The sequence below is a fragment of the Plasmopara halstedii genome, assembly GCF_900000015.1.
Source record: "Plasmopara halstedii genome assembly, contig: Scaffold_2386, whole genome shotgun sequence".
In the NCBI taxonomy this organism is placed as follows: domain Eukaryota; phylum Oomycota; class Peronosporomycetes; order Peronosporales; family Peronosporaceae; genus Plasmopara; species Plasmopara halstedii.
The window spans coordinates 984,300-994,484 of NW_020189293.1; the positions used below are offsets into that span (position 1 = coordinate 984,300).

At 46.1% G+C, this 10,185-nt stretch overlaps 1 protein-coding gene across 1 annotated transcript; it reads right to left on the reverse strand.

Annotated features, from left to right (window-relative positions):
* Window positions 1-8,970: 8,970 nt before the first annotated feature.
* On the reverse strand, window positions 8,971-9,404 carry PHALS_03643 (uncharacterized protein; the record flags this gene model as incomplete). The annotated part of the gene is made up of 3 exons (XM_024717892.1): window positions 8,971-9,228; window positions 9,285-9,305; window positions 9,378-9,404. 3 exons carry the CDS (start codon window positions 9,402-9,404, stop codon window positions 8,971-8,973), a joined length of 306 nt encoding a protein of 101 aa, XP_024583344.1.
* Window positions 9,405-10,185: the final 781 nt, after the last annotated feature.

Here is a 10,185-nt window from a genome sequence, read left to right on the forward strand (position 1 = left end):
ATTCCCGAAACCAGGTTGATTTCATAACACACATCTCGGTCCGGAGGAAAGACCGACAGCGGGTCTTTGGGATAACGTCTTGAAATTCACTTACAAAATGATAGTACGGATCCGAGGGATCCTTTAGCTTGACGATCCACTTCGTGCGTTCAGCACCCTCTTTGTGTCCTCCAGGACAGCTTCATCCAGAAGCGACGACGAGTTTATCTCCTCATTCGGTCGTATAATGACCACCTCAGCTAAATATCATACCTTCAAGGCTCCGCCAAACTTTCCGAAGGACATCTCGACGAGCTCAAGAAGAGCATTCACCGTGGGAAGAGCCTTGAGGCTGACGTCGCCATCTTCCTCTCCCGTCATACCGTTGACAAGGGCATATTGCTGTGAGCTATCGTCTACAGTAGACAAACCCTGGGTCAAAGTCGACGCCCGGCGACTTGCAGATAACATACAGCATCGCCGTCGCCTCTCTCTGGATATTCTACATCTCATCAGGACCAGTGGAAACACGCACTGGGCGACATCCAGTGGTCCACTCCCTGCTCCATCGGAGAGTTGATGTTATTAATAACATTCGACGAAGAGCTGCTATTTCAACAGCCTCCGTCCAGTGGATGACGTGCCACTCTACGCGCGTCAGAAGCGCCTTGCTTAAGATGTCTCGGACCGTTAGACCATGCCACTCTTTGAATGCACCAACTGTTTCGAAAAGTGGGCTGTGCTCAGTGGGTTATGTGCCACTCCACGTGCATCACAAGAGCCTCGCCTTTAATGCATCGGCCCTCGGTCGGCCATGCCACCCTTGGCATGCAGCGACTGCTCCAATACTTGAGCGGCACTCAGTGGGTTACGTGCCACTCCACGTTCAGCCCGCGAGCAACGCTCGGAAATCTTGTCCAATACATCTTTAGTGTTCGCCAACTCGGATATTCCGATATTTTGCACTTTGACCGTCCCGGTCCAGTGCCCGCGCCAAAAGCGCTTCTGCTTTCTAGCAAAGGTAGATTCATGACTCATCAAAGCTCCGTCGGGATCAAGCGCGCAGCACCCAAGGCCTTCGACCTCCAATCAAATCATAGCTCATAGTGTTCCAACCATTCCATCCCAGGGATAAGCTAATTCCTTGCATCCGAGTCTAAGATTAGACAGCGTTCCCCGCTATCAAAGTCTAAAATCTTGACAACGAGGTCTACAGATCTCCTTGGCAGAGTGACACAAGTCCTCATCGCTAAGCGAACAGTGGTGGTGTCACTTAACCGCGCTTCCAGCGCTTCAGCATACAGCTAAATTCCTTCGATCGTGGAGCGTCGAGAATAAAAACTTGACGCACCAAAATCAATAAGAATTTTTTTTGGCTCATCAGAGCCGATCACGGCCGCTTTTACGACCAGCAAGCCCAGCTTTCACACACGTTCCGTGTTCAAAGCCCAAAGTTCTGCAGGGCTGGGCCCTGCAGCCCTCTATTTGTTTGAGGCTCAGCAGAATTCAGTTCCCTCCCCAGCAAAGCACCCTACGCCTACTAGGACTTCTCATTCCCCTGCGTCAAACCAGACTGGTATGAAGCGAAACGTCGTTTTGATGAACATTCACGCGGCTTGCGCAAGATACCCCCATCCCGAAGGTGACGGGTGTCTCCACAGACAAAACACCGTCGGGTGTCTACGCGCTTCTCAGCAGCTCGGAGCTTTCCCTCCTCCTTCTCAGCATAGCTGAGATCCATTGGCTCCGGCTTGTTCGACGAGCTCTAAGGGTGCGCATTCCAACCAAGTCGTGCCGACTTGAAGTCGAATTCGGCATTCAATGCCATTTTTCCGCTTCATCAGAGAAGGTGGATGCACACAGAAGTTTTCATTCTGGTCACGCCAGTACGGTGGCTCTCTATAAAGACGGTCACTGCGACCGCGTCGGTGAGAACATTCGCTGCCCTCCCGGCAATGAGTGTTCTGAACTCTTGGACAAAGCTCACCAATTCCTACTTTCCTGTCGTGTAATGAAGAAACGCGATCGCACGCGATATGCTTGATTAGGCGGCGAGAGCTCTCGCAAAAGCTGACGACTTAGCTCCTACCAGGAGGGTAACGCAGCTTCTCGTGCCTAGTCTCGCGCTCGGCCCCCGAGCTTGGAGATTGCTGGCGCCGAGCGCTGTTGCTCGTTCTGGAGTATGGTGGATGCCGTTGCCATCTCGACCTCTCTCACGAATAGCATCTTTTCTCCATCCCTAATCTCGAAAACCTTTACGCTTGACATGAGGGGCCTGGGTCGGGGTAGTCATCTGTTGTTGATGGTGGCTTCATGGACGCAGTTGATACCGACATTACCTGCTCAAAGTGCTCTAGTAGATAATTCTCATAGCTTTCAAATACCTCTAGGCACGCGCTGATTGCTTCAGGTCCTTGCTAAGCGGAAGTATTACATGCCTTAATGTCGATGACCTTCGTTCTATACTTAGAGCCAACACGCCTGTAGCGGATCGATTTTGTACTTATTCTTACTGTAATTACAACCTTTGTCGAGGCTAATTAAATGTTCCGCTCAAAATGTATTGTGTTTTTCTCGGATTTAATTTGCGTCAAAGCCGCCTATATCAAATCTATAAAATTTATTACTTACCCAAATCAAGAATATAACTAATGGCAGTCCAGCCACGTATTAACTTCTTGTTTAAGTAAAGCCACACCATTGTGTACTCACGCCATCTTTATTTTCTCAAATATTTGTGTTATCACACCATATTGTGACCAAAATCCTTCATACCAGGGCACGTGAAACCCCGTTACAAAAGATCTATCAGCTCATAATACCCAATTTTGAACGCTCCGCATGTACAAGTGTGTTGCACAATACGTGTAAACATGCGATGTCTGTCAGCACGCAAGTGCCACTGCAGAAACTTCTTGTTCCTACTGACTTTTAAAAGTCAGTTGGTCCCGACTTTGTGATCGGCTTCCCCAAAAATACTGATGACAACAAAGGCACTCGTCTTTATGACAGACTCAGCAAGATGGCTTGCATCGCTCTGCATAGCATTCCATTGATGCCGTAGGTTTGGCTAAATCGGTAATTAATCACATTTTTCGTAATCATGGGTTGCCAGATGTCATCGTGTTACACTTTAGAAAGAATTGATCAAGATTTAGGCACTCGCTTGGATATGTCCACAGCGGTATAGATGGACAAACAGAACATGCCAATTGAGCGGCTGGCGGTGTGTTGTGCAGCTTCTTTGCGATCAATTCTGCAGAATGGCGTTCGTTGTTACCATTGATTGAGTTTGCTATGAAAGTTCAATCATCCACCAATTTACGCCATTTTATATGAATGGATTGCGACAGCCTTGTAAAAGACTGTTCACGTAACAGACCGCTAAAGCTGTGATGACGTTCCTGGAATTTCCTGCTAAAACGTCCTAGAAGATTGAGCACATCCACCTTCTAATTATTCTAGCTCACATCCATGAAGAACCTTCTTAAGCCGTAACATTTTTTATACTCGATATTGTTGCATCAGCTCTATTTTCTTTGGTATCTTCCTCAGCTAGCACCCAGCTATAGATATACAATTTCCTTACATTCTATGTTATTCTGCAAAGTAAGTCTTTGAAACTGATAATATGTTTGTGCCCTTCAATGCCGAAAGTTATTTCGGTCTTCTAACCTAACTCAGATGTGTTGCAGTAGCCATTAATACAAAAAATTCTTACAACCCTTTTACAAATTTTCTCTATCGCTGCATTATCACAATAGAAAGCCGCTTAGTCAACTTGTTTGTTTGTCAAAAAAGATCCATTGCATCTGACCCTTTACATTCTTAAAAGCGCAGCCGCAACGGGGAAAGAAATTGGTCATGAAGGTTTTCAACAGCTCCATGGTACTACCCTCCTTCGCAGTCTTGGCTTCAATATTTGCAGGGGGATCAGCAACTAAGATGCACAAGATATCACAGGTCTTTGTGGATAAATAAAAATGGTTTTTGGTGCGAGCCATCCGCATGAAAGCAATCATAGCAAATGCTGATTTCTGTTTTTTTTTTTAGCATGTAAAAGGTATTCCTTTAACGATGGCTCGATCATTTGAAAATTTCGATTACCTTCACAGCATCAAGGAACCAGAAGTCCGTTTAGAGTTGTTAAAATAATTAGTGTTTGTTCGCGAGTTATAGATGTGATTAGGTTTCCATTTCTAAGAATATTAAATCACTCAGCCCAAACAGCTTTTTGTTAGTATGGACTTCCTGGCGAGTTTCTTTGCATCGCAATATAGTCTTTCTTTTGAAGTAGTGGTAAGCTTTATATTTTTCCTGCAACATATGTTTACTCAAAGTATGTCAGAAATTCACATTATCAACATAGTTACGGGTAAATAGTTCAGAGTTTCATTAGGAGCAACAAAAAATTTATGGATCAGTAAGAAGACTAGACTTGGAAAATGCCGAACATAGATCTCAAACTTTGCCGAATTGAGACCTCGGCCATCCATGTGTTTCGGAGTAAAGTTATCCCTTCCGCTGTACAAGACACTAGATTCAACCCTAAAATATCCTTGGGTGCCGATTACTTCACATATAAGAGTGTGAACCATTGTTTATCGAGCAGAGATGGTAAAGAATGACCTTCTCTCAGCTAGCTCTCATGAACTTCTCTGTTATAGCGGTTCTCCAAGAGTCTTAGCGTGCGACCGATCCTGAAAAATACCAATTTTCCAATCAGGGCGATTTCACTTTCTAGCTTGATGTTCCTCCAGCTGTATTATCGCTCAAAAAGAGAGAGTAGCCCAGCTATGTGAACTGGTAAGGACGGCAGAGCTCTGTCTTGAATGCAGTACTTTAACTTCGACTGACTCTTGAATTATAACGGGAGTTATACGTATCCATGTATGATAGGGTGCGTCACACAAGATCGTGTGACCGTGCATTGGTGTGAATTACACAAGTTGGTGTAATTACACAATAGTGTGGCTAAAGCGTAACAAGAAGAAACTTCGGGCGGATTACCACTAGTAATGCATATAAAATAGGTTTGACAATATTAATTAGGTAATAGTACATATAATCGGGAAAACCTTAGGTTTTAAGTATTGGAGGATCTGCCGCAACCAAATCAGTTAAAAATTGTTGAAATTCTGAACGGGAGATTCTCTATACCTTGGCTGAGCTTTTAAGTACTCTAGGAGGCGGCGGATTGCGATCCGCTGCACTCATACTGGTTCTTGTAAAAAAAGTGAGGTCGGTGACCTTAGCTTACCTTCCATAAGCAATAAGCTACGGCAGCCTTAATGCCCTTGGTAACACTCGTAGTCAATCTACATCTGAACCTTGGTGAGGATGAAGTAATACTTTTATTTGCCCCAGGGCATGCAGGACGGGCTCAAAAAGCTGATGTCCCTTTTTGGTCATGAAGGCGTGCAACACCTTGCAGAGAAAGGACCTGAAGCGATCAGCGCGTGCCTAGACGCATTCAGAAGCTATGAAAATGCTCTGCTAGAGCACCTTGAGCAGATAATGTCGGTATCGGCTGCAGTCATGACGCCACCGTCGACGATGGATGACTACCTTCGACCGGGCCCCCCTCATGTTGAGCGTTAAGATCTTTGAGGGTAATGATGGAGGAAGGGTGACATAGGCCGAGATGGCTACGGCATCCACCATTCTCCAGACTGTGCAACAGCGCGTAACGCTAGCTATGTCCAAGCTCGGGGGCCGAGCGCGAGAATGGGAGCTAGAAGCTGGATTACCCTCCTGGAAGGTGCTGAAGCATCAGCTTTTGCTAGTGATCTCGCCGCCTAATCGAACATATCGCGTGTGATCGCGTTTCTTTGCCATCCGACAGGGTAGTTGGAATTAGTAGACTTTGTCCAAGCGTTGCGAAGTCTCACTTCTGGGATGGCAGCCGATCCTCTCCCCGAGGCGGTCACAGTGACCGTCTTTATGAAGGGCCACTACACTGGTGTGGCCAAAATGGAAGCCTTTCAATGCACTCGTCTTCTTTTGAAGTAGCAGTAAATTTGACATTGATGCCGAATTTAACTTTAATTCGGCGTGCCTTGGCTGGAATGCACCCTCCGGTAGTTAGTCGAGCGGGCCTGATCCGACGGTCCTCAGCTTGCTGAGGACGAGAATGCAGAGCTCAGAGCTGCCGGGCAGCGTTCGAACACCCGGCGGTGTGTTGTCTGTCGAGACACTAGTGACCTTTGGATTTGTTATCCCCTGCGCAAGGCGCAGCAAGGCTCATCCAACCGACGCCCCGCTTCTAATTAGTATGGTTTGCCGCAGGGAAACGATAGCCCTACTAGGGAAGAACTGAGTTCTTTTGAGCCTCAAACAGATAGAGGGATGCAAGGTCCAGTCCCAAAGAGCTGCGTGCTCTTAAAAACGGGACGTGTATGGGCTTGCTGTTCGTATAAGCGACCGTGAAGGGCCTTGAAAAGCCATCGAAAATCCTTATAGATTCCGAGCGTTGGATAATTATGCTCGACGCTTCACGATCGAAGGAACTCAGCTGTATGCTGAAGCGCTGGAAGCACGGTTGAGTGACACTGTCTCCGATCGCTTAGCGACGGGGACTTGTGGCACTGTGCAATGGGTTCCTGTTGACCTCGGTGTCAAGTTTCTTAACCTCGATGCGTGAAATGCTGCTTGGTCTTAGACTTGGATGCAAGGTTTGACCTTATGACAGGGCTGGAACACCGTGGACCATGGATTGACGGAAGGTCGAAGGCCTTGGATGCAACGCGCGTGGAACATTGGTGAGTCATGAACCCACCTTTGCTAGAAGGTAAAATTGCTATCGATGCGGGCACTGGACCGAGACAGTCAACGTGCTGAATAACGGAGTTTCCGAGTTGGTTCAAACCGTAGGTGTATCGGACAGGGGTCCCGAGCATGTTTCGCCGGTTGAACGTGAAGTGGCACGTTACCCACTGAGTGCTGCTCAAGTATCGGAGCAGTCGTTTCATGCAATACGTAGCCTGGTTAGCTCCTTCACTGTGTTGAATACAACCGGAGCAGAGTGAGCACTCTTCCGAACCGAATGCTGGTCAGGGTAGCGCTGTTAGCATATGCAAAGGGTTTGTGCTGGTACTGGGCTTCCGCAGAACTTGCTGTGTCGAGTTGGCGCGAGTCGCGTAGCTGTTTTCGGACACAGGAGACGCTAGGACGCTAAAAGAGATTTCTAATCAGCAGGTGGCTTTTGTGGTTGCTGACTGTCGACAAAGTGACATTTTTCACTAAATTTTGGCGGTGTTCACCTGTTGAAAAAAAAAAACTTAAGAACTCAGACTGAGAGAAAGTTCCATGAGTATGATTATATGGTCAATCTTCTGTAGCGGGGGCAATTTTGTTTCGTCGGGGTAGACACCATCCCCGTCATGGAGAACTGAGAGGTCGTTTATCAAGAAACCCTCCACTAGTCATTTTTTTACAGTTGGAAGCATATCTCGCCAAACTTGAACCGCAGCAGCGCCATGAGCAAGCTAAGGTGGAGCAGGCGGTTATTGTGCGCTGATATTCACGCTATTAACCTACCAATGATATTTCAGAGCCAGTAGTCATTTTCGTAGAATTGTGACGCTATAAACATGAGCATGAACTCAGAGAAAGTCATAGCTTTGAGTGCTTGCACAGGCTCCTTTGTGTATCTTTGTGATAGCTTCCATCGCTGTGCTCCACGCTAAAATGTTATGTCTTTTCTTGGACCCTTATCACCAATTTTTTGTCACACTTGGTTGCAAACTGGTCGAATCTTTAGATTTGCTCAGTTCGAGGATAAACAGATGCAACTGCGTCAAGACGCTGACTTGCAAGTTGTTGACGGTCATCTCTTGGACGGGTACGGTGATATATGTTATAGATGCTGAGCACGAAGCTTAGTACACCACTGTTTCTGCGTTGCTGATGTTTCGCAACACCATGCGCAAACCAGGGAGTCTGAGGTTTCGGCAACCGCAAAGCGATTTGGCTGGAGCTGGAGATCGACAATTATCCCCATCGTCTCTATCTCCGAAATAATCTAATGGACTGGCGCTGCCTTCTCAGTCTTCACAGCGCTAAGGTGTGGTGCTTGGTGAGGAAAGGGCTGCAATAGTCGACTCGCTGAGCTCGGCTGGAGCCTTTACCTTGTAAAGGCACAATCTGAAGTGTCGACCGTGCCACACATCGAGAGCGGCCGACAAGCAGTGAAAATCCGCAGCAATATTCCTGAACACGTCGCAGTAGTTGCTCGTCGCAGGGGATTCGGTCTTCTCTTAATGGAGATGTCAGCAAAGTTGATTGCACAGTGCATTTGCTTTCCATTCTTCTTGTTTTTGGTCGTTAATTCGATAGAGGAAGCTCCAGATGCCTTCAAGTGAATTTTGGACTTCGAAGCGACGTCAACACCACCGGCCCTATCTGTGCTCAGTGAAGGCTTGCAGTGAGCGCTTTTCGTTCGTGTCATAACAGCGACCGCTATCTTCTCTGTCAGGTCACATTGATTTAGAAGTGGTGGGTAAGGATAACGATTTTTTAAAAGCGATACTTGCATTAGAAAATGGTGATGTCCTGGCTTTCCAGACGCTTCCTTGTTCCTAGCCTTGAGTTACAGTTTTCTCACCATAACTTGATGAGCTGCTCAAGCTGGTTTAGATCCATTCGCTACTTCTGGGCAGCGTATTTGCCGTGGATTGGCGAAGGACGCGAGATCCTTGCTCGTTGAAGATTTTATAGAAGCTTGTCCAGTCTTGACCACCACCATGTAGCGTACTCTGGGCAGCGCATACGAATGGATTCCAATAAATCGTGCAGCAAGCGTGCTTTAGCTTAATTTGATCTCTGCAGCAAGCGATTTCAGTGTTTGATCAGTGTTTCTCAACGACATTGCGTCAAAACACCTTGGTCCGTTGCACTAGGGTACGCAAGGTTGGTAGGTGCGTGCCCTGTACTGCGTTTATGTTCGCAGTCGCTTCGATGTCTCCTCACTTTAATACACGTGATTTGTTGTCACACGACTGAAGTTAGCCCATCATCGGCCATCAGTGCGGGTACCGCTGACATACGACCTGGGTTCTTTTGCATAAACGGCACAGATCCAGAGCCACTGCCCTTATTCTTTTTAGGAGCTGGAAAGAGCACAATGTTTCCGTTCGTACTGTCCCCCTTTTTTGAAGATGGAAAATTCACCCTGTCGTCAGTAGGTGCGAATTGCACTGCACTTCCGTTCCCGCTGCCCTTCTTGCTTGAAGGAAGATTGACATATGGCTACCGCAGTTGACATTAGGAGCGAAATGCGCTGTTACAATCTAGCAATTGTTTACTTCTTCCGTAGTTAGAAGCCGCTGTTAATCATAAAATTAGAAATCATGTCACGTCCTAGATAGATCTTCCGATGCTATCTAACTTGTCCATACAATTTTAATTGAATTTCGTCCTACCATAGTCTAGTATATCCTTCAAGTATTTAATTGAACATGGCATACAGATAATGACTTCTTCTGACGATTTTATTAAAAATTTGCCACTTTCATAACGAGAGGTTCGCTCCAAAGCATTTTTAAGCACAGAGGTCAGATCTTTTAGTCGATCAAATTTTGACTATCTACGAGCTATGACCAGTCATTCTGACATTGATGATACCAGCTAAACGGGATCTCAGCTCTGCTGACGACATTGTGAGGGATTCATGCAATGACCTTGGTCGAGATACAAGATATTATTTGATGGTTGGGTTCTACCATTATTTGTACGTGCATTTATATGGTGTGTCATCTGAAACATCCATTTTGTGTTTTGCGACGATTCATCTTGAATTTTAACATATTCAGCTATCCCAGATCGAAACTGTAGGCTCTTAACCAAAACATAAATTTGATAAGAATACCAATGAGATTCTAAGCGGAAGTTTAGCAAGCATTCGTGTTCTAAAACGAATCACTCTTGTCCGTATAGTAGAATCTAGCGACAAAGTTGATTCAATTGCTTTCGTGATGGATTCTTCAATCGCAGCTGGATCTAGCTCGACATTGTTCGACATGCAATCATAAAGGCGGTTTCTCTGTTTCAGATTATACTTTGCAGTTCATAGCATAAGTCAGGACTGTAATTTTTCGGATACTACGACAAGTTGTCGTAGTATCCTCAACCCGAACTAGAAGAGAAAGGTAGAGAAGAGAAGAGAAGAGAAGAGAAGAGAAGAGAAGAGAAGAGAAGAGAAGAGAA